We start from the raw sequence: 25,583 nt of genomic DNA on the forward strand, positions 1-25,583 counted from the left end.
TCATTGTTCAAGAAAGGTGTCATTATAACCTTTCATATGAATGCTTTTTGTAAACATTTTTCAGATGTTATTTATGAGTACCTTAAATCTTTACCAAACATTATGAGTAATTCAATGTGAATTAATTATAACGCCTGCATTATATCAAAGGTTTACTATTATATAACAACGAATATCTTAACAATTTTTGTATTACTGCTTAATTATTTGTCTGATTATGTCTTTGTGTTTGATGATGATGAAGTTTGTCTGACTATGTCTGTATGCTTTATGATGATGAGGAAAACATTTAAATTTAATAAAAGAATTCCTGCTTTGCCTGAGATCCTCTATCTGTTTGTCTTTGAAGGTGTGTTGATCCCGTGGCTAATTCCCCGAAAGTCATTCTAGGTTTTGATCAGTTTTAGTGTAAAAACTAACTCTGTTTCACCCCTTAGAGTTAGTGAGTCGGGCGTCACGCCCCTAACACACGCGGGCTTGTTGTAAAGTTGAGGATTGAAGTTAGTGCGACGGGCGTCACGCCCAAAACACATGCGGGCCTTTTGTAAAGTTAAGGATTGGAGTCAGTGAGTCGTGCTTCACGCCCATAACACACGCGGGCCTTTTCCAAAGTTAAGGATTGGAGTTAGTGAGTCGGGCTTCACGCCCCTAACACATGCGGGCCTGTTGTAAAGTTAAGGATTGGAGTCAGTGAGTCGGGCTTCACGCCCCTAACACATGCGAGCCTTTTGTAAAGTTGAGGATTGGAGTCAGTGAGTCGGGCTTCACGCCCCTAACACATGCGGGCCTGTTCCAAAGTTAAGGATTGGAGTCAGTGAGTCGGGCTTCACGCCCCTAACACATGCGGGCCTGTTGTAAAGTTACGGATTGGAGTCAGTGAGTCGGGCTTCACGCCCCTAACACATGCGGGCCTTTTGTAAAGTTGAGGATTGGAGTTAGTGAGTCGGGCGTCACGACCCTGACATGGGGGCCTGTTGTAAAGTTAAGGATTGGAGTTAGTGAGTCGGGCGTCACGCCCCTGACACGCGGGCCTGTTGTAAAGTTAAGGATTGGAGTTTGTGAGTCGGGCGTCACGCCCCTGACACGCGGGCCTGTTGTAAAGTTAAGGATTGGAGTTAGTGAGTCGGGCGTCACGCCCCTAACACATTTGGGCCCGTTGTAAAGTTAAGGATTGGAGTTAGTGAGTCGGGCGTCACGCCCCTAAAACATGCGGGCCTTTTGTAAAGTTAAGGATTGGAGTTAGTTAGTCGGGCTTCACGCCCCTAACACAAGCGGGCCTGTTGTAAAGTTAAGGATTGGAGTTAGTGAGTCGGGCTTCACGCCCATAACACAAGCGGGCCTGTTGTAAAGTTAAGGATTGGAGTTAGTGAGTCGGGCTTCACGCCCCTAACACATGCGGGCCTTTTGTAAAGTTGAGGATTCGAGTCAGTGAGTCGGGCTTCACGCCCCTAACACATGCGGGCCTTTTGTAAAAATAAGGATTGGAGTCAGTGAGTCGGGCTTCACGCCCCTAACACATGCGGGCCTTTTGTAAAGTTGAGGATTGGAGTCAGTGAGTCGGGCGTCACGCCTCTAACACACGCGGGCCTGTTGCAAAAGTTAAGGATTGGAGTCAGTGAATCGGCCTGTTGTAAAGTTGAGGATTGGAGTTAATGAGTCGGGCGTCACGCCCCTAACACACGCGGGCCTGTTGTAAAGTTAAGAATTGGAGTTAGTGAGTCGGGCGTCACGCCCCTAACACATGTGGGCCTGTTGTAAAGTTGAGGATTGGAGTTAGTGAGTCGGGCGTCACGCCCCTAACACATGCGGGCCTGTTGTAAAGTTGAGGATTGGAGTTAGTGAGTCGGGCGTCACGCCCCTAACACACGCGGGCCTTTTGTAAAGTTTAGGATTGGAGTAAGTGAGTCGGGCGTCACGCCCCTAACACATGCGGGCCTGTTGTAAAGTTGAGGATTGGAGTTAGTGAGTCGGGCGTCACGCCCCTAACACACGCGGGCCTGTTGTAAAGTTTAGGATTGGAGTAAGTGAGTCGGCCGTCACGCCCCTAACACACGCGGGCCTGTTGTAAAGTTGAGGACTGGAGTCAGTGAGTCGGGCGTCACGCCCCTAACACACGCGGGCCTGTTGTAAAGTTGAGGATTGAAGTTAGTGCGACGGGCGTCACGCCCAAAACACATGCGGGCCTTTTGTAAAGTTGAGGATTGGAGTTAGTGAGTCGGGCGTCACGCCCCTAACACACGCGGGCCTTTTGTAAAGTTGAGGATTGGAGTTAGTGAGTCGGGCTTCACGCCCCTAACACACGCGGGCCTGTTGTAAAGTTGAGGTGGAGGGAACCATGGGAGGAAACACGTGATACACGGATCTGGGGCGTTTACCATTTAGCAAAGAAACCAAGAATCATAATCGAGCGACAAATCTGGGATTCGTACGAACGATCATGGGCTCCTGCAAGCCCAAGGGACGCAACTGTGCAGGACGTTTACCATTTAGCAAAGAAACCAAGAATCATAATCGAGCGACAAATCTGGGATTCGTACGAACGATCATAGGCTCCTGCAAGCCCAAGGGACGCAACTGTGCAGCTCACCACCAGTGCCCATCCCCCTATCTCATCTCGAGTGTCAGTGTACGTGTTGAGGTAATGTATCCGACGTGTGTCATTCAGATAAGACAACCTCCTAGATGGTATGTAGGCCAACATACCCCCCCCCCCCACCTGACCGTATTCTCCAATGGTTGCACAAGTATGTTAACACGTTTATATAATGCACCAGTTTCACCGTCAAGGGGTCATGTCGATGTAGCATAGCCTAACACGCTCACAGCTTACCGACACACGCAGCGTCTCCTGGTTTCGTCTGATACTTGGTAAGAATTGTTTTGTGGTCAACATAACAACACGAGTCAGACAACGATATGGGTTTCTTACAGACACATTCCAGATGTACCACACCGGAGTCTAATCTAGGTAAACAAGGGGTTGACAGCACGAGCAATGACCTAGCCGCCGGGGGGGGGGGGGGGGGGGGGGGAGGAGACTGGGGAGTGTGTGTGAGGGTAGCGGGGGCGGGGGGGGGGGGGGGGGGGGCTGTTTGGAGCAAAATATAGTATAGACATATTCGGTCACTGAACAAACAAATACTTAAGGCTCATGAACATTTTGGGGATATTGTTTTAGCAAGCAAGACTAAGCACAATTTCATAAAATTATCCCCACAAGGGGCGGTCGGATAGCCTAGTGGTTAAAGCGTTTGCTCGTCACGCCGAAGATCCGGGTTCGATTTCCAACATGGGTACAATGTGTAAAGCCCATTTCTAGTGTCCCCCGCCGTGATATTGCTGGAATATTGCTAAAAGCGGCGTAAAACCAAACTCACTCACTCACTCACTCACTCACTCACTCACTCACTTTTCGTGCTTTAAATATTGCTTCCGTAAGGCGGAACAGGTTTGTTTTTAACAACAATTTTATTTTCAGTGATTCCAGTATGTGCAGCGAACAATTATTAACAGCTTCAGTAAAACCTTAAAGTTCACTTTAAAATATATTATAGAAATCATCAAACCACAGGAACAAATTGGAATTAAAGATAGAGGATAAAACAGGAATAAATATCATAAAGAAGATAAAATTTCTGTTTGGGTAAAAATAAAGAAGAAATGATGTATTAAAACTCATCACAACTCTGACTCATCAAATTATTTTCATGAGAACATTTTTCCATATTGTAAGGTAACATTCAACTTAAAAAAACAAGAAGTGCTGAACTTATCATTTACATAAATATACCGTATCAACCTCCCTTAAATCCTCACACTGTAGGAACCCCGTAGATATCCGGGTTAGAAATGGCACTTAGCAACCCATGCTTGCCGTAAAAAGGCCACTGACGGGATCGGGTGGTCCGACTTGCTGACTTGGTTGACACATGTCATTGTATCCCAATTGCGTAGATCGATGCTCATGATGTCAATCACTGCACTGTCTGGTCCAGACTCGATTATTAACAGATCGCCGTCATAAAGCTCGAATATTGCTGAGTGCGGTGTTAAACAAACAAACATACAAACAAACAAACAAACAAACACAACACAATGTAGGAAGCCTGGTCTTCCTGACAACATTTGAAACAAAATACTTTCGCGAGAAAAATAGGGTATATGTGACTATTAGTATGAGGTACCTGAAGTTGTATAAAATACATATTTCAAAAATGATGTTTCAGATCGTTTTTGTGAAATTAACATAATGCGATCATCTAACATGGTGAATTCTGTTCGTGGGGTATTTACAGACATGCATACAAACACTACTGGTGATATAACTGTAATATGATCCTGGCGCCGGTGACCTCCACATCACCGTGACGATACAGTTTTGCGATAGGCTGATATGTTTGAATTTCCATTCCGGTTGATATGGCAACAATGATATGTGGGCATTGCCTAAAAGTCGGGCCGGGCCGGGCCAAGACGGGCCAAAGTGGTATTGGCTAATTACTTCATTATCGGCGACCATACCTACATATTATTGATGCAACATATATACATGACATTATTGAACAATCACCAACCAAAAACGTGCGCCATAATTCAGTAATTCGGAGTAAATCACTTGAAAACCAGAAAGTGGAGCTGTGTGAAAGCGTCGCTGATCGAGGTAACATGTAGAAATAGGATTTGAAACGTATCAAATACTTCTTGCAATCACGATACAAATTTCCATCTGTCGGCATAGCGTTTATATTTATAGGATAGTACTATATCTAAGTAAATACCACATAATAATGTCACTGTTCATCGTATTTAAAGCAGACACTACCCGTGAAGATTCCGGGTTAGAATAGGTCTTCAGCAACCCATGCTTGCCCTAAAAGGTGACTATGCTTGTCGTTAAAGGCGACTAACGGGATCGGGTGGTCAGGCTCGCTGACTTGGTTGATGCATGTCATCAATCCCAATTGCGTGGATCGATGCTCATGATATTAATCACTGGATTGTCTGGTCCAGACTCGATTATTTACAGACCGCCGTCATATAGCTGGAATATTGCTGAGTGCTGCGTTAAACAACAAACCAACCAACCTAAAGCAGACACGTTGGTTAAAGTAGACCTCTTCTCCCGAAACATTTAACAGTCACACAAGTGTTCGGTCCGACCTGGCCCGGGCTGTCAAAATCAACTCAAACCTCACACATGTATCATGAAATGGATTCACATCTATAGACTAATATTATATCTACCTATATACCACTTTATAAACAGTGTCTCAGATCGCGCGATTTAAAGAAAACAAGGTGCTCAAAGTGAAGCCCTTTCCCTCTACATTCTCAACATAGTCTCTATCAGAAGTGTTTGGCTTGTGTTGGTTTCGACTTGGCCCGGGCTGTCAAAATCAACTTTAAACACACAGATGTATCTTCAAGTGTGTTTGCATCTATAGATCAGTGTTATATCTACCTATATACCACTTTATGATGTCACAGTGTATAGCATTTAAAGAAAACTGGTCCGTTAAAGTCAAACTCTTTTGCTGTATTTTCTTAAGAAAATCTCTGTCAGAAGTGGTAGGTCCGACTTGGGCCGGGCTGTCAAAATCAACTTAAAACTCACAGATGTAACATGGAAAGGATTCACATCTATAGATTAGAATTATACCTACCTACATACCACTTTTTAGTGTCTCAGATCGCGGTATTTAAAGAAAATAAGGTGCTCAAAGGGAAGTCGTTTTCCATCTACATTCTCAACATAGTCTCTATCAGAAGTGTTTGGCTTGTGTTGGATCCGAGTTGGCCCGGGCTGTCAAAGTCAACGTAGACCTCACAGATGTTTTATCAAATGTATTTACATCTATAGACAAGCATTATATCTACTTATATACCACTTTATAATGTCTCAGATCGCGGTATTTAAAGAAAACAAGGTGCTCAAAGTGAAGCCCTTTTCCCTCTACATTCTCAACATAGTCTCTATCAAAAGTGTTTGGCTATTGTTGGTGAAGGATGTGTTAATGAAAAAAGCCAAAAAGAAACGCCAAAATGACGAAGGCAATCGCTGCGTTAACATTGAGGACTGTTTTCCACATAGAACTCTGATTGAGAAAGTCAATTCTCTGATCTTCGGAAATCTCAGGAGTCTCGCGAGACTTCCCGTGAGTTTTGGGTATCCCACACACACAGTCGACACATCGTTGACAAGTAGAGGTGTCTTCATCCTCCCCCTCTTCCTCAGAATCGTCGTTGGCCATCTCGAAGTCTGAGGAAGCAAATGTAAAATATGTGAGTTAATGAGTTTAGTTTGACGCCGCCTTGAACTGTAACTTATTTCATAGTTATATCACCGCGTGTCAGCTGAATGTGGGAGGAAAGGCTTAAGTGATACAGGGCTAAGACGTTTACCACTTTGGTGAAACCACGAGCATCATCTTCCCGAGGCAAGGGAGTTAACTGACTATAAAAGTCCAGTTTCCACCCTTGCCGAACTAGGCTGGTATTATGGAGTTACATTTTGGCTGGACTAACGAGTCTATGCATAGTCCAATCACAATCGCGCACCGAAATCGAAATCCGGTTCGTAAAGTGTCATGCAGATTCCGGTCGACTGCAGCATTTTTGCAAAGCATTTGCACCGCTAACTCGTTGTCATAAGATATTTTCTAAATCTATTCATGTTTTCAATCAAGGTGCTCACGTGATTTGATGCACTTCGCGATGTAAGACTCGTTTCATCACAATATATATAGATCTTGATTATCGATCAGATCGTCTTGACTGGGCGCCACCGTTTTGTTTGAAACAAATGCAAGTGATACGAGAGGTTGAATCTGATTGGTCAGTAGGAGAGGCATTGAAAGGACATAACTCGCAATAGCCACTGGTGGCGCTACGATCGAGCCCAGGAATTCCAGCCTAGTTCGGCAAGGATGGAAACTGGACTTTTAAAGTCAGTTAACTCTCTTGCCTCGGGAAGATGCACGAGCATCGGTATGGTGCTGACAAACCAAGGATCACAGTTGAGGTGAATCTTGGATTCGAACCCAAGATGAGCGAATCCTTGCTGGCATTGTTAAGGGGTGGAACTCTGCATAGTGCGTTGAAGCTCATTAGATTACCAGTGCATAAATACTCCTCGTAAGAAGGTGAGGTGATGTGTGAGGTGAAATGGGGTTTAACGTCGCGTCCAAGATTATTGCACTTACATTGCGACGTGCATGCACGTTGCACGTCCTTGTTTTAACCCCTTAATGCAGGCAGGGTAACAACAAGAACCACGTGACGACCCACGGGAATAGGGGGATACACGTGGGACGACATTTCTTCCTGAGCTGATGCACTTCGCGAGGTCAGTACCGTTTTATTACAATATAGATCTTGATTATCGATCAGATCGTCTTGACAGGGCGCCTTCACTTTGTTTGAAGCAATGCAAGTGATATGAGCGGTGGAATCTGATTGGTCAACAAGAGAGACATAGAAGGGACATAACTCGTAATAGCCACTGGTGGCGCTACGATCGAGCCTGGAAATTCCAGCCTAGTTCGGCAAGGGTGGAAACTAGACTTTTATAGTCAGTTTAAGCCCTTGCTTCGGGAAGATGGGGACGACATTGCCACAGCTTGTACATGCACTATGACCGAGTGCTGAGCTCCCCATCGTGTGCCCCATACTCTCATGTCGTCCATAGGCTGAGGGGCCAGGCAGTAAATGACCCCTGTCTCCATGTTGGGCTTGTGTCTGCTGTCGTGCTGATTGCACAATGCCGTTACACATCAAGCGTTCAGAAGCGCAGTAAATGTGTGTTGCTCCTTATAGCCACACTGTGCTTATGCGTTTCTTTTTTAGGAGCATTATTGCGAAGTAAGGCATTTTATTTAATACTGGCTGCATCTGAAGTTGTGTTGCATGAACATTGGGGGGGGCTGTCTGGACAAGCGATGAGTAACAGCAACTGATGAGAATCTGGGAAAGCAAGGAATACAGCACTCCACAGTGGGTACATGCACCAAAGACTTAATCCACCGAGTAAGACATGATCTATATGTATCCCCTTACGTTGACGGCCATTAGCGGATGTGCTGGGTTTCGCCTCGAAGTCGTCGTCGTCCCGGACCTTGTCTATCCGTGTCCACCACGTCACTCCTCGCAACTGTAAACGTAAAGAAATGAAATAATGACCTTTTTTAAATTAATACCTTGGTGTTTTAGAGGGATGTAGGGGTGGTAGAGATGTGTAGGGGTGGTGCTGGGGGTGGGGGTGGGGGTGTGTGGTAGAGGGGTGTGAACGTCTGTGTTCTTCCTGGGATAGGGTATACACTAAGCTCGGTCAATGAGGTAAAGCGGGAGTCTGGCATGTTAGTGGTCCAAGTGTTAGTTTGTTATGTCAGTGGCCTGGGTTCGATTCCCATTATGGGTACATTTGATATTGGGGAGGAGGGGTGGGGGTGGAGGTTGGGTTGGGGGGTGGGGGGTGCTTGCTTTACGTATTTTAGTAAATAATGTTTCTCTCACGTTTTTATATAAGACAATTTAAGAAACGTGTTTGGTGGACATCCTGGGTGCGGTGTTGTTACAAATACACGTTTCGGCCCCTCCTATCGGTTTGAGTGAGTTGGGCTTAACGCCGCTTTTAACAGTATTCCAGTTATATCGCGGCGTGTCACCTTAATATTGGAGGAATGCCCGAAGTAATGCAGGTCTCAGACGTTTACCACTTCGGTGAAACCCACGAACACGGGTATGGTGCTGACAAACCTAGAAACATAATCGGGTCGAACCGGGATTCGAACCCACAATCATAGGTTTCTGGCGTGCCCAAGGGACGAAAGCGGTGGTCAGGCAAGATGTACCTGTTTCTTGGACGGTTTCTCTGAGATGAGGCTAAAGACGACGATGGCAAGGGAGGTGATGACGAGGCTGAGGGAGCCGAAGTAGGAGTAGTGGACTTTGTACAGGATGGCGGGGCGGGTCTCGGGCTCCCCGCAGTCGGGGGCGGGGAAGGAGAAGTCTATCACCATCCTCACGACGCCGCAGGTGTGTCCGAGTAGAATCCCCCAAAACGCACCCTGGAAAATAGTGGTTCACGTTCCAAAGTCAAATGGCAGAACTCAGATTTGAGGAATTATGTTGTTCGTTTGTTGTTTATCATCACCCTCAACAAATCGGTGCGTAAATAGTCAAATCTGGAAGAGACAAATCCTTTGCACATAAACCACATCAAATAAAAGTAAAAGAGTAAATACATGCGTTAATTAAAACTTGATCAATAGTAATATTTAACTCACATTTGAGTTTTACAATTTAGCAGAAATAAATTAGCAATTAGAACCCTATCAACAATAAAAAGAAATTAATAGATAAAGAATAATACCTGACTTTTACCATTTACCATCAAGAATTCAAGAATTTGCCAGTCCCCTTCACACTCTACAAGGGTCGTTTCGTTGGGGGGGTGGGGGTAGCCTTGTGGCTCGTCACTCACTCACTCACTCACAGTTGTGGTCCAGCTATTCACAGCTCTGCACCGAAGCTCCCAGAGTCTCATTGTCATGGTTCGAATCTGCTCGTACCGGCCTGGGCTCTGTCAGCACCATAGCTTTTCTCGTTGTCATGACGATAGTGACCACCCTCCTCATGATATGAGTGAGATTCTTTTTAAAACGCACATCCACATACCCACGCACCCATATACCGACGCACCCACGCACCCACATACCAACCCACCCACGCACCCATATACCGACGCACCCACGCACCCACGCACCCATATACCCACCCACCCACGCACCTATATACCAACCCACCCACGCACCCATATACCCACTCACCCACACACCCACATACCAACCCACCCACATACCAACCCACCCACATACCAACCTACCCACGCACCCATATACCCACTCACTCACGCGACCATATACCGACGCACCCACGCACCCACATACCAACCCATCCACGCACCTATATACCGACGCACCCACGCACCCACATACCAACCCATCCACGCACCCATATACCGACGCACCCACATACCAACCCACCCACGCACCCATATACCCACGCACCCACGCACCCACATACGTATACCCACGCACCCACATACCAACGCATCCAAACACCCACGCATCCAATACCCAAGAGTCTAATATTGAGAAAAGAACACTTCATCAACTTACGTTTTCGTTCATTCTTTTCCACAAAATGGCCCACAGGAACAGCGCCCCTATCGGCGTTCCCAGATAACCCTGTACTGCCTGGATGTATGTGAAGAGTTGTCCCCCCGCTGAGGACTTGACCAATGGGATCCACAGAATACTGACCGCACACAGAAATACCACCGACACCCTGTAGGAAAATGAGAAAATTGAGTGAATGAATGTCGTTTTACGCCGCAGTCTGTAATATTAAGGCTGCATCATATGTCTGTAGATACTCTGGGTGAAGAGAGATTCACAAGACATTACTTTCAAGAAGGGCATTCCGCGCTCTCTGTTTATCAAATATTGCAAATTATCACAAGTATGTCGCTATCATATGTAATATTCCACTATATATAGTGGCGTTGAAACGCTGTATTAAATATTGGTGTATATTGTTAAATTGTTATGTCCATCCATCGCTGAAAAAAAAATATACTCTTGTCTACCCAAATGAAACAGGTTTAATTAATTTAGCTACCTTTATCTACCATGCAATGAATGTTAGGAAACCTATTATTATTAGTATTATTATCTGCAAGCTCGACGCAGTATTGTATATTGTATAAGATGTACCATGGGCCGATGGTCTACATCTGCACGAAATAAAAAAAGTATAATTATGTAATATTCCTACCGAGCAACATTTGTTAGAGAGTTAGACTAAATCTCGAATAACCCACACTCTGTTCATTGGGACGGGTAGATGTGTCAGACCGTACAAAGAAAAGTGAATTTCAAGGTTTTGTAGTGACGGTAATATTAAAGATGAGTACTTTATATTTATCAAGCAAGAGGTGTATCATGGGGGTCGTTATGTGTCTAAATTGGCCCTCCGAATGCAGAGGCGGAACTTGGACTTTGAGAGTCAAGACGTGAACAAAACACATTATGGGGGACTGTCAAAGGTTGGTGTCTGAAAAAGGGGGACGGTGCGCACATTTGGAATTATCGACATCTGATATTGAGCAATGGCACTTTGTTGTCACAAAATGTTACCTTCCAACAATGAGCAGCTCCCTCTGTCGGGCTCTAGGGCGCATGCGCCGCCAGAGGTCCATGGTGAAGAGTGTGCTGGCGCTGTTGAAGATGGAGGTCAGGGAACTCATGATGGCCGACAGCATCACAGCCATCATCAGACCTCGCAGACCTACACGTGAGAAGGGAGGAAGTCAACATGACTCGCAGGCCTACACGGGAGAAGGGAGGAAGTCAACATTACACTCAGACCTACACGGGAGAAGGGAAGAAGTCAACATTACACTCAGACCTACACGGGAGAAGGGAAGAAGCCAACATGACTCGCAGACCTACACGGGAGAAGGGAGGAAGTCAACATTACACTCAGACCTACACGGGAGAAGGGAAGAAGTCAACATTACACTCAGGCCTACACGGGAGAAGGGAAGAAGCCAACATGGCTCGCAGGCCTACACGGGAGAAGGAAAGAAGTCAACATGACTCGCAGATCTACACGGGAGAAGGGAAGAAGTCAACATGACTCGCAGACCTACACGGGAGAAAGGAAGAAGCCAACATGACTCGCAGACCTCCACGGGAGAAGGGAAGAAGTCAACATGACTCGCAGACCTCCACGGGAGAAGGGAAGAAGCCAACATGACTCGCAGACCTACACGGGAGAAGGGAAGAAGCCAACATGACTTTCAGACCTACACGGGAGAAGGAAAGAAGCCAACATGACTCACAGACCTACACGGGAGAAGGGAAGAAGCCGACATGACTCGCAGACCTACACGGGAGAAGGGTAGAAGCCAACAAGACTCGCAGACCTACACGGGAGAAGGGGAGAAGCCAACATGACTGCTTTTACTCAATCATGAAACCCAGGGGTGAAATTGTAATGTTTATAAATTTGAAATGAATCTTTTGGGGCTTTTTTGGAGAATCACATCAATACCGTGGTACTGTTTAAGGTAACCTGATACAAGTTTTGGGATGTACGTATGCTGTGATATTTGTCGATGCATGTGTTGAGATGTAACTAGTCTGCAACATGTGTCGAAATGTAAGCGTAGCGGTGCATATGTGGATTTTTATGCACCGTGGTGCACAGGTCGACATGGAAGCACCGCGGTGCATGTGTCGAGGTGTATACTTCGTGGTGCATGTGTCGAGATGTAAATACTCTGATTCATGTGTCAAGATGTAAGCATCGTAGTGCATGTGTCGGCATGTAAGCACCGCGTGCACGTGACTCAGGGCACGAGGGGGACCCACCAATCGGCATGATCTCCAGCACCAGCTTGGGGTAGGCGATGTTGGAGCAGCCCACGGGGTTCTCACAATACCGCTCACACTCCTTTGGGTCCACACAGCCCACAGAATCTGGAAACACATCGGGTACAAAATAATAATCCGTCAGTGGGATTCGAACCTGCACCAGTCACTTGAGTCTTATGGTGAGTGGTGAAGGTGTTGAATACATTCCTGGAACACGTTCCAACTTTTCCGTGGTTGTTGTTGTTCAGTTGTTAATAATTGTTTACCTATCTGAATCACTTGAAACAAATACATAACTTGTTGACTTACTGAAATAACTGAAAGCTTAAAGGTGTTTGAGAAAGGCCGCACTCAGCAATATTCCAGCGACATGACGGCGGTCTGGACCACATAATCCAGTGATTGACATCATGAGTGAGTGAGTATGGTTTTACGCCGCTTTTACCCATTTCGGGAATCGAACCCGGGTCTTCGGCGTGACGAGCGAACGCTTTAACCACTAGGCCACCCCACCGCCCCTTGCACGTATAGGATTGCTGGCAGGATCAAGTTCACTTCAAGAGAAAATCCAACTATAAGTTTGTCCGTGACACAAGATTTACTGTATATTTGTTCTCTCTCTATCTACATCTTCTGGGAAAAGGAGGGTGGCTCATAGTCTGGCTAATGTTCCAATATTACAGAACCTCTACAAGAAGCCTTTTCTACACATTTAACCTTCGTGTAGATGTCAGTCCAGTGTGCGCTATCATAAACAAAGTCTAGTTCTCTTTAATAGGAATACATCTAAGAGTGAGTGAGTGAGTGAGTTGGGTTTAACGCCGCTTTTAACAGTATTCCAGTTATATCGCGGCGTGTCAGCTTAATGTGGGAGGAAAGCCCAAAGTGATGCAGGTCTCAGATGTTTACCACTTCGGTGAAACCCACGAGCACGGGTATGGTGCTGACAAACCTAGAAACATAATCGGGGCGAACCGTGATTCGAACCCACAATCATAGGTTTCTGGCGTGGGCAGGGACGCAACTCTGCACAGCGAATCGCGGCGCCTTAGACGACTGGTCCACCCGTGCCCCCGAATACATCTAAGAACTTTCAAAGCGATTTCGACAAGTTGTGTTCATGCCTTTTATGCAGGTCCTGTTGGCCAAGTCATACATTGTGCATTGCAAACTGCTTACTATTCATCAAGCAATGTTATGTTAACATTTTCCAATAAGGTTTGCATACATTAAACACGACAAGACGCCAAGACGTTCCCATGGCAGTAGGGTATTGACGTTTCCATGGCATTAGGGTATTACCTGGGTAGAGAGCGCGACTGATCATCCCTGGGTAGATCATGAGAAGTAGGGGGAGCAGCTTGAGGTAGCCAGACAGGATGGACGCCCCTTTGGCGTGAGACAGATCTTTGGCCGCCAAGGATCTCTGTACGATGACCTGGATAGAACCACACACGATCAGTCATGGCTACCAGTTCAGATGGTCATGTCAAACAAGACACACCGCGGTGACAGCTTCCCTCGGCTCCTCCACTGATGTGGTTTCTCCTGGAAGACTTACACACTACACTTAAGCACTTATTACCTAAGTTGAGGTATTAACAATTGGGGTTTAATAAAGCACTTGCGTATGTATAAATTGCACCGAAGTTTGGCACATTAACTCTAACCTTGAAAGGGGAATAACTGTTTCTGCTTTGCCTTGTCACAGCACCAGTACCAGAGGCAGCGTAGCGAGGATAAGATAACTCTGACATTGAAGGGAGATAACTGTGTCTCCTTTACCTGGTCACAGCACCAGTACAAGGGGCAGCGTAGTGAGGATAAGATAACTCTGACATTGAAGGGAGATAACTGTGTCTGCTTTACCTGGTCACAGCACCAGTACCAGAGGCAGCGTAGCGAGGATAAGATAACTCTGACATTGAAGGGAGATAACTGTGTCTGCTTTACCTGGTCACAGCACCAGTACAAGGGGCAGCGTAGCGAGGATAAGATAACTCTGACATTGAAGGGAGATAACTGTGTCTGCTTTACCTGGTCACAGCACCAGTACAAGGGGCAGCGTAGCGAGGATAAGATAACTCTGACATTGAAGGGAGATAACTGTGTCTGCTTTACCTGGTCACAGCACCAGTACCAGAGGCAGCGTAGCGAGGATAAGATAACTCTGACATTGAAGGGAGATAACTGTGTCTGCTTTACCTGGTCACAGCACCAGTACCAGAGGCAGCCGAGCGACGACTGGAGCAACAATCCGGGCCAGGGGTTGTCGGAGTAGAGGGGGTCACGTAGGATATGGAACGCGTCGTCCCGGGGGTTGCCGCAAGTCGTGTTGTTACCCCTCACGCTTGGAACAGCATTCATATACAGGTGCTCGAGGTTGTCGAATCCGCCTATCTTCACAAAACCTGATAAACCCAAACAACATTCCACAATAGGAGAGGCAGAATAGTAACGACTCCTCAACGATGATATACTAGATAGAGGGCCAGCTGAGTGAGTGAGTGAGTTGGGTTTAACGCCGCTTTTAACAGTATTCAAGTTATATCACGGCGTGTCAGCTTAATGTGGGAGGAAAGCCCGAAGTGATGCAGGTCTTAAACGTTTACCACTTTGGTGAAACCTACGATAACGGGTATGGTGCTGACAAACCTAGAAACATAATCGGGACGAACCGGGATTCGAACCCACAATCATAGGTTTCTGGCGTGCCCAAGGGACGCAACTCTGCACAGCGAATCGCGGCGCCTTAGACGACTGCGCCACACGTGCCCCCAGGACCAGCTGAGGGTGGAGGGGAGGGTACATTTACTCTTATTGCCTTAAATCGTTATTACTTCCCCAGTAACACATTTGATGATTAACAGAAGCTTTTAGTTTTGGTTCAAGTTGAGCCATTTGATTATATTTTAGATTATGATACTGTGACCATTTCAGTCGACTTGGTTTTGTCTCAGCGCTTGTTCACTTGGATATTTTCTTAAAGGGGCACTGATCTAACGGACTGGTTGTTGTCTTTGTTATTGTTTTTCCCCCGTGAGTACCCGGATGATACGCAACGCAACTGAGCGTGTTCAGAGACTGGGGTACCGTCTGCAAGGACAGCTAAATAAACTTGGAGGCTGGAGGCAATATTTGTTTTACGCATTTTTGAACACTGATTGGTTAACTGTGATCTATAAAGATTTCGACAAAGGGCGCATGTTAATTCATTTCTTCAGCCTAAACAAACAGACAAAAAGAACAAGGGAGCTCATCGGACGTCGTCAACCTTGGAAATACCCCAGATGGTTATAGTTTAATACTAAAAACAGTATCCATGCAGTGAAAGCATTTTCGGATTTCGGCTTGCGTCGATAATACGATTACTACTCCCTTGTTGTCATCCACGTTTTCTTGTATAACCCTACACTTGTGTATTTGTCGTCATTCACTTGATGCTCAGTTAATGAATTTATTACAGGTACAATTAGTGGTAGCACCACTTATATTACCTGACAAAGGTTCCCATTTGGCATTTATTGTGTCTGGGGTAATTATTCTATCTAAATCCAGGTTTGAAGTGAGGTGAAATGTGTGTTATGTAATATGCACGTGGCAGCCCAGCAAGAGATGAATGATCACTTGATTTACTTTTTTTTGTAAATCAACGGATCGTTCCTAGTCATCAAAGGATTAACAGAAAATACGTTGATTGATTAATCACTGTTATCTTGCACAGTGGATATGTCAAGAGTGAGTGTTTACATGTCTAGGTTTACTAAAACAAAGGGAATACACTCATATCATGGCGCGAAGTGCCGATGTAAAAACAACATACTTTGTTCAAAGGGTTAACTGATAATACGTTGATTGATTGATCATTGTTATCTATCACTCAATGGAATTTTTAGGAACCGTGATCGCTATGAAAATAGTTGTCACGTGGGCTTTCTCAGCCGACCATTGAGACTTGACACCTATGTAAAACACCTGAAACAATCCAAGCGATCAGTTGAGAAACGAACACGGGTTATAATATCCCGAAACGATATATATCTTTTAAAATATTTGATTGTTACTGAGACACGTGACATCGAATAAGTTTCTTTGTACAGCTGCAGACGAGTGGGATATTGTTCCTTTGTGTGGATATTCACGGATACATTCCTCGAACAAGGAAGCTGCCTAAAACTTATACACATAAATTTGGTAGGTTGTAATTATGATATCTGCATTTTGTTTTCCTTCATTGGCTGTAGCATTGAACCGATTCGTTCTTGTTCCTCTACGTCTTGGTTGGGAAATTCTTCAGATTGACTAAAATTGATTAAGACGACCAAAAGGGCCTAACAACATCACAACAGATTATTATGTTGGATTAGAAGCCAAACAACATAGAAATGTACTTTTCAACGTAACATTTTCAGTCTCTTGGTGATGACATTAAACATCAAAATGTTTGGAATTCGTTATCATAATAATACAGATGGAAATGTTTTTCAGTCACTTTGTAAAATAACTGAATATTTAGACGTTTAATAAATTTGTTACACATTTGACAGTAACAAAATATACACACTTTAAAAAAGCATATGCTCAGGTGAAATATATACTTTGTGTTGCAAGTCAAAATAGTGTAAACGAAAATCGCAAAATTACCAAGCTAGTGACTTATCAAAACTTCGTCACCATTACCGATGCTACTCACAAAGATACCTACATTTCCTTATTATCTCGAAAACTGTATTTCATTTTGTTGATCAATGTGACCATACGCCCTTATTACTACCCATAAAAGTGACTAATGCGCTTACGAATGGCGCATCAGAGGTCGCGAACTAGTCTAGATTTCTGCTATACATCCGGGTACTCACTGGGAAAAAACAATAACAAAGGCAACAACCAGTCCCGGGGAATTGCGTTAGATCAGTGCCCCTTTAATGCCACAGTTTCATTTCACTCGGGTCCACTCGTCCTATTCCGGTACTTACACACAACCTCGGGCAGAATTGGCGTAGGGATATATTGCGTGTAAACCGCGTAACGCCAGATCCCGCCGCTTATAGTTGAAGACAATTTATTTTGTGACAGAAAATAGGTAAGCACTTTGTTTTTGAAACAGACGCCGACAGATACAAGTTGAACTGTTGTGGAGGGTTCACGACTGCCGCCATGCTGTGTTGTCCTATGTCACAGTCCGAAAACTCGTTCAAATATGGACCCCTGCTTGCGCAAGCTGAGGTATTATTGGACGAGTCGAGCTGGGCTAGTTTCAACTAATTTACTTACAACTTACAACTAATTTGGATTTTTGGCAATATTTACTGTGGTTTAACACTACTGACAGTCTCTTCGGTGTATTATGAGATAAAAGTGTACATAAATAGTAGATAGAGTTTTTGTACTGCAGTACTTTTAACCATGCCCACATTCCGGATGGTTTGTGGTGATTTTCGTTTTCTACGTCACGGAAAGGACCGAGTGGTGACGAAAACCTTACCCTGCAATTCATGTACAATACATGTATGTAAAGCCATTTCTTGTTGTCACCTGCCATTGATCGAATTATGCTAAAGCGGCGTACAAAACACGTCATATTATTTATCCACCTTTTCTGCAAATCATGTAAAGTAAGGAGCGGATGGACTATGGAACTATTCCCACCTAGAACCGCCAGGATGATGGCGCCAATTGTCATGACGACCGTCTGGAACGTGTCTGTGTAGATAACAGCTGCCAGGCCACCTGCGGTCAGAGAAACAACATACAGTACAGAGAGCTCGACATGATCAACGTTTTGCCTGGGGACGAACACAGTTGAGGATTTGACTCTGATCAGTACTGTACAGAACCTTGTTAGTCAGCATGATCTGTCGCCGTCCAACAATCGTGTAGTATCCGCATGATGAATGCACTATAACATACTCCCTGCGTAGATGCTGACCTACAGTACCGGACATAACTAACTCACCTAGTATAGTGTATATGCCCGTGATGACAAGCAGCCCCACTATAGAGATGTACATGTTCCATCCTAGAGCAAGCTTGATGAACAGACCTCCTGCGTAGATGCTGACCTACAGTACCGGACAAAGCATGTGTTTAATATAGCAAATATTACAGATTCTACTATGAATTTAGAAAATATTCGATTCGAGAGGTTTCAAATAAAAATAACCACCTCTAAATGAAACTGTTGATTTGACAGCCGCGACACCGTGGCAACTAATATTCCTAAACAATTACACCTTTCTCAATCATGGTCGGAAGGCATTTATACGTCATGACAAGGTTGCGGTTACTACAATCTTTAAAGTATGCATGAAAGTACATTTGTGCCAGAAAAGTCTAAAAAATATCCATATTTAATCCAAATACGAACAGGTATTACAAAGGTTATTGAAAGGTTAATTAACCAATATTGAAAGAAAAAGCAAATTTATTATCAAATCAATGTGTTAAACCGTTGAAAATATTACATATAGATGTTCAGGTAAGATGTATTCGGCATATATGGTGACGACATTGCAGATGGTGACATTACAGATAGCGACGTCATTACAAACAGTGACATCATCACAGATGGTGACGACATTACAGCTGATGACGACATTACAAATAGTGACGTCATTACAGATGTTGACGACATTACAGCTGATGACGACATTACATATAGTGACGTCATTACAGATGGTGACGACATTACAAATACTGACGTCATTACAGATGGTGACGACATTACAGCTGATGACGACATTACAAATAGTTACGTCATTACAGCTGATGACGACATTTACATATAGTGAAGACATAGTAGATGGTGACAGGTGCCTCCCTCACCGCAAGCTTGGTGACGATGTACAGCACGAGTGACAGGACGCTGAGATAGAGCCGCAGTCGCTGACCCCCAAACCTCTTCGCCATATACTCAGGGAGGGTGTACACCTGAGGCAGATTACAGGTGTGTACACAACAGTGAGGTATCAAATCGTAGTTTGGAAAATAATACAGGATTAACTTGACATGGGCTCCTGTGTCGGTCTCCTCAAATTAAAAAAAACGATGCGTGAGTCAAACTATCGCATATTTGAATATTCAACAGTAAACATTGTCAACTGGAGATATTTCAGAGAGCCAAAGAACAGTATGCCAAATACTCACCCCGGCTGATATGTAGACTGGCAGGAACAACCATCCTAGACACAGAACCAGCGGCATAGACTGAAACATACACAGGTGTCAACATCAGACCTTCACACAGAACCAGCGGCATAGACTGAAACATAGACAGGTGTCAACATCAGACCTTCACACAGAACCAGAGGCATAGACTGAAACATAGACAGGTGTTAACATTGGCCTTGAGACAGATCCAGAGGCAGGGACTGAAACATTCAGAGGTGTCAACATTAGCCTTGACACAGAACCAGGGTCATAGACTGAAACAAGCAGAGGTGTCAACATTAGCCTTGACACAGAACCAGAGGCATAGACTGAAACAAGCAGAGGTGTCAACATTAGCCTTGACACAGAACCAGGGTCATAGACTGAAACATTCAGATGTGTCAACATTAGCCTTGACACAGAACCAGAGGCATAGACTGAAACATAGACAGGTGTCAACATTAGCCTTGACACAGATCCAGAGACATAGACTGAAACATTTAGGGCTGTCAACATTAGCCTTGACACAGAACCAGAGGCATAGACTGAAACATAGACAGGTGTCAACATTAGCCTTGACACAGATCCAGAGACATAGACTGAAACATTTAGGGCTGTCAACATTAGGCTTGACACAGAACCAGAGGCATAGACTGAAACAAGCAGAGGTGTCAACATTAGCCTTGACACAGAACCAGAGGCATAGACTGAAACAAGCAGAGGTGTCGACATTGACTAAGACATCTCCGAGCTAGAGGCATAGACTGAAACCTCAGCCCGACAGCGTAGACTGATATTTGTTCTATCACCCACTGGTCTGTCACCTCCCTGGCATAGTGCTGACTGCTGCCTTCTCCCGCTGACTTGTGGTGAATGACTAAATAAAGGATTGCATTATCGGTAAATATCCCCCGGCGTGTCGGCATTCTTGCCACTGCCGATTCCTGAAATAGAGCAATTGTATCATAAAAATACAATTTCTATTGAACACCATCTTCTGAGACTCCTTTATGACCAAGTACATACAGCTGTTTACAGAATAACAATATATATAAAGTGTCAGTGCAAGAGAACAACCAGCCTAGATTTTCTGCCGAAACACATTCCACTTGGCGTAAAGGGCAAAGAGCTGTTGCAAATATATGAATGAACCGCTGAAAATCAGTGATCGCGAAAAGCAAAGCATGTCCTGCCCTACCGGTAGCACCTGTCATTCATACAATTTGCATTAAAAGGTATTTATTGCCTGGAGCATCACAGCAGCACAGCTATGCGACGTCAGCCTGTAAACAAACCAGACAATCAAGTGATTGATGAAAATGCATTGACACGAGAGAATCATCACTGATTTTGTTGAAACCAATCAAGACGGTATGTTAATTTTGAATTACGCCTGCCGTGTACAAGTGCAGAAATGTTGCTGCTTATAAATGAAGAAAAACGTTAAGAAATATATTCGTTTGGCGCAGTTTTACAGTCTCGGCCCAAACATTTCACTGCCATTTGTTGGTGTTCGGCATGACAGTTCTTCCAAGCAGCTGATCACCTAACGAGAGTCTCTATGGCTTCCTTAGCGTTTGTCTGATAAATAGCCCAATGACACTGACAGGGAAAACATACCGTTGATCATCTAAATGATAAAGTGTGACACTACTTCCGGACGGAAGTTGACTCTTGCTTCTGACACCAAGCCAATGAAACCTTTCAGGAAATCTTTGACTTTGTTTGCAGTACAAGTGGTGGCATCAAGGTGGCTATATTTCTCATTTATCGGTCTTATTTGCTGAAGCCATGCAGTGTATGAAACTACGATGCGAGGTCCAGAAGGATGGATGGATGGACGGACGGATGGATGGATGGATGGATGGATGGATGGATGGATGGACGGATGGATGGTTGGATGATGAATTGATTGGTGGATGGATTGATGGTTGGGTGATGGATGGATGGATGGATGGATGGATGGACGGATGGATGGATGGATGGATGGATGGACGGATGGATGGATGGACGGATGGATGGACGGATGGATGGTTGGATGATGAATTGATTGGTCGATGGACGGATGGTTGGGTGATAGATGGATGGATGGACAGCCATTTACACAGATGTTTATAATTGTTCTGTCCATTTACACGAACATACTCGAGTGGGGGAGATTTTGTAATAAAACCGGATATTTTTTATTAATAATATTTTTATAACCCAAGATATTTTTTTTCAATTATTCTTTTCTTTCATTTCCAACAACATGACCCATAATTTTCTTTTCGATAACATCCCAGGCTCCCTAGAATGTCAAATGTGGTTAAAGCTGAGAAAAATGTTTCTATGGGAGAGTTCCTATTTATCTTTGTGTATTTATATTGCAAATGGAGTGAAAAATGAAACGAGAAAATCCAATGTATATTAAACAATTAGTCCGAGCATATTTCTTAATGAGTAATTTACTGATACAAAAGTTGTGGACAAAAGCTGGATGTACACATTAACGAGTTTTGCTGTGGTTAGTTTCAATAAATATCGCTTTCAGAGAACACGTAGCTCCCATCCTAAATCCTCGCCAACCATCACATCTGTGCAGGTGGATACCTGTGAATGCAATACATGTGTAAATGACATGGGACTACAATAATACGCCTTTGAATGCATTAAGAAGTCCGTAAATGCACTAAGATGTCTGTGAATGCAGTAAGATATAAACTGACGGCCAAAAGAAACGTTACCAACTTTAACTGATTTGCCACTTTGAAACAAAGATGCCAACCTGTTCAAAAACAGTAAAGAACACATCTCACGAATACAGCCTTCATGTTCTCTGTCGTTCTTTGCACGTGCTTTGCGGATTTTGGGAGATATTGGTGTTTGTCAGCAATTTATTTAAACATTCTTTCCCAAATTATCGTGCAATTTCCGGGTATAAATGACGCAAGGATCTGTTCCCTATCATTGGTTGCGATGATTAACACCAACGAACATGCCAAGACTGACCGCTGTCCAGAGGGAGAGAGCCATAGATATGCTGCAGATGGGAGCGACACAGAGAGTGGTTGCCTTTAACATAAACTGCTCCAAGATGACCATTACCAGACTGGTCGCACGTCTCCGACAGAATGGCAGAACCGCAGACAGACCACGGAGTGGCAGACCAAAGGTCACGACCCCGCAGGATGACCGCTATTTACGGGTACTTCATCTGAGGAACAGATTTCTTACTGTGACGTCATCAGCTGCCAACAGTTTAGGACATCCGGTCAGCAGACAAACAGTGACCAGACGACTACGACATTATGGTCTCCGGGCTTATCGCCCTTTCAAGGGCATGACCTTGACCCGTCAAAATAGATGTGCCAGATTGACGTGGTGCTGGCAAACTCAGCGATGGCAACAAAGGGAATGGCGGCGAGTGCTGTTTAGTGACGAGAGCAGGTTCCAACTCTTCAAACATGATGGGCGGACGCGAGTTTATCGACGACGTGGTGAACGTACGGCTCCTTGTTGTGTCCAGGAGGTGGAACCTTACGGGGGCGGAAGTGTGATGGTCTGGGGCGGCATTTGCGGGGACGAGAAGACGGAATTTGTCATCATCGAAGGCAATCTGACAGCACAACGCTACATTGACAATATCTTACGGCCAGTGGTTCCTCCTTTCATCCAGCGTCAACAACGGACGGTGTTCCAACAAGATAACGCCACACCCCATAAAGCCCGTATTACTAGGGACTTCCTCAACGCCAACAACGTGACTGTCCTGCCGTGGCCAGCTCGATCACCAGATCTGTCACCCATAGAACATCTCTGGGACCTGCTGGGGCGTCGTCTTCGGAAACGTCAACATCCTCCCTTCACGAGACAAGCGTTGATCGCTGCCCTCCGTGAGGAATGGAATCGGATACCTGCAGTCTATGTGAGGACGCTTGTCTACTCAGTTCGACGCCGCATTCGAAGATGCATTGCCGCTCATGGAGGTCATATCCCGTATTGAACGGTCTGGGCCGTCGTCACCTTAAAGTTGTAACCAATGTTGTTGATCGAATACTGGACGAATGACCCCTTGTCAAGAAATGTCCCTGTTGGAGGTCAAGGACTTTGTTGTTAAATTAGTAAATTCGCATTTTACTGTTCCGAATGATGAATTTCTACAATACAATTGTTATTGCTGCTTCAAATTGTGTTGGTCATATTTTATCCTAGAAATATCGTTGGTAACGTTTCTTTTGGCCGTCAGTTTATGTGACTGCCCTAAGAAGTCTGTGATGAACGAATATATCCGTGACTACAGTAAGAAGTCTGTGATGAACGAATATATCCGTGACTACACTAAGAAGTCTGTGATGAACGAATATATCCGTGACTACACTAAGAAGTCTGTGATGAACGAATATATCCGTGACTACACTAAGAAGTCTGTGATGAACAAATATATCCGTGACTACACTAAGAAGTCTGTGATGAACTAAGATAACTGTGACTACACTAAGATAGCTGTGACTACACTAAGATGTCTGTGACTGTACTAATATGTCTGTGACTGCACTAACATGTCTGTGAATACACTAACATGTCTGTGACTGCACTAAAATGTCTGTGAATAAACTAAGATGTCTGTGACTGCACTAAGATGTCTGTGACTGTACTAAGACGTCCGTGACTGCACTAAGATGTCTGTGAATACACTAATATGTCTGTGAATACACTAAGAAGTCTGTGATGAGCTAAGATGTCTGTGAATACACTAATATGTCTGTGACTGCACTAAGATGTCTGTGACTGTACTAAGACGACCGTGACTGCACTAAGATGTCTGTGAATACACTTGTATGTCTGTGAATAGACTAATATGTCTGTGACTGCACTAAGATGTCTGTGAATACACTTCTATGTCTGTGACTGCTCTAAGATGGCTGTGACTGCACTAAGATGTCTGTGACTGCACTAAGATGTCTGTGATGAACTAAGATGTATGTGACTACACTAAGATGTCTGTGACTGTACTAAGACGTCCGTGACTGCACTAAGATGTCTGTGAATACACTTCTATGTCTGTGACTGCTCTAAGATGGCTGTGACTGCACTAAGATGTCTGTGACTGCACTAAGATGTCTGTGATGAACTAAGATGTATGTGACTACACTAAGATGTCTGTGACTGTACTAAGACGTCCGTGACTGCACTAAGATGTCTGTGAATACACTTGTATGTCTGTGAATAGACTAATACGTCTGTGACTGCACTAAGATATCTGTGACTGCACTAAGATGTCTGTGACTGCACTTAGATGTCTGTGAATACACTTGTATGTCTGTGCCTGCACTAAGATATCTATGACTGCACTAAGATGTCTGTGACTGCACTAAGATGTCTGTGGATACACTTGTATGTCTGTGACTGCTCTAAGATGTCAGTGAATACACTTGTATGTCCGTGACTGCTCTAAGATGTCTGTGACTGCACTAAGATATCTGTGACAACAATAATATGTCTGTGACTGCACTAAGATGTCTGAATACACTAAGATGTCTGTGACTGCACTAAGATGTCTGTGACTGTAATAAGACGTCCGTGACTGCACTAAGATGTCTGTGAATACACTAATATGTCTGTGACTACACCAAGATATCTGTGACTACACTAAGAAGTCTGTGATGAGCTAAGATGTCTGTGAATACACTAATATATCTGTGACTGCACTAAGATGTGTGTGACTGTACAAAGACGTCCGTGACTGCACTAAGATGTCTGTGAATACACTTGTATGTCCGTGACTGCTCTAAGATGTCTGTGACTGCACTAAGATATCTGTGACAACACTAAGATGTCTGTGACTGCACTAAGATGTCTGTGAATACACTTGTATGTCTGTGACTGCTCTAAGATGGCTGTGACTGCACTAAGATGTCTGTGACTGCACTAATACATCTATGACTGCACTAAGATGCCTGTGACTGCACTAAGATGTCTGTGACTGCACTAAGATGTCTGTGAATACACTTG

At 44.4% G+C, this 25,583-nt stretch overlaps 1 protein-coding gene across 1 annotated transcript in view; it reads right to left on the bottom strand.

Annotated features, from left to right (window-relative positions):
- Positions 1 to 5,958: 5,958 nt before the first annotated feature.
- LOC124145635 (sodium/glucose cotransporter 5-like) overlaps positions 5,959 to 25,583 on the bottom strand; it is a 29,512-nt gene continuing 9,887 nt past the window's right edge. Inside the window, exons 4-15 of the mRNA XM_048389563.1 lie at positions 19,587 to 19,646; positions 19,266 to 19,370; positions 18,397 to 18,502; positions 18,090 to 18,170; positions 14,646 to 14,851; positions 13,743 to 13,878; positions 12,438 to 12,545; positions 11,199 to 11,349; positions 10,179 to 10,347; positions 8,850 to 9,065; positions 8,056 to 8,149; positions 5,959 to 6,259 (exon numbers count right to left, since the gene is read on the bottom strand). Coding sequence (XP_048245520.1) covers positions 6,012 to 6,259; positions 8,056 to 8,149; positions 8,850 to 9,065; positions 10,179 to 10,347; positions 11,199 to 11,349; positions 12,438 to 12,545; positions 13,743 to 13,878; positions 14,646 to 14,851; positions 18,090 to 18,170; positions 18,397 to 18,502; positions 19,266 to 19,370; positions 19,587 to 19,646 — 1,680 coding nt within the window. The 3' untranslated portion in view covers positions 5,959 to 6,011. The remainder of the gene's footprint in view (positions 6,260 to 8,055; positions 8,150 to 8,849; positions 9,066 to 10,178; positions 10,348 to 11,198; positions 11,350 to 12,437; positions 12,546 to 13,742; positions 13,879 to 14,645; positions 14,852 to 18,089; positions 18,171 to 18,396; positions 18,503 to 19,265; positions 19,371 to 19,586; positions 19,647 to 25,583) is intronic.

The sequence above is a fragment of the Haliotis rufescens genome, unplaced genomic scaffold (assembly GCF_023055435.1).
Source record: "Haliotis rufescens isolate VD_foot unplaced genomic scaffold, xgHalRufe1.0.p SCAF_8, whole genome shotgun sequence".
Lineage (NCBI taxonomy): Eukaryota > Metazoa > Mollusca > Gastropoda > Lepetellida > Haliotidae > Haliotis > Haliotis rufescens.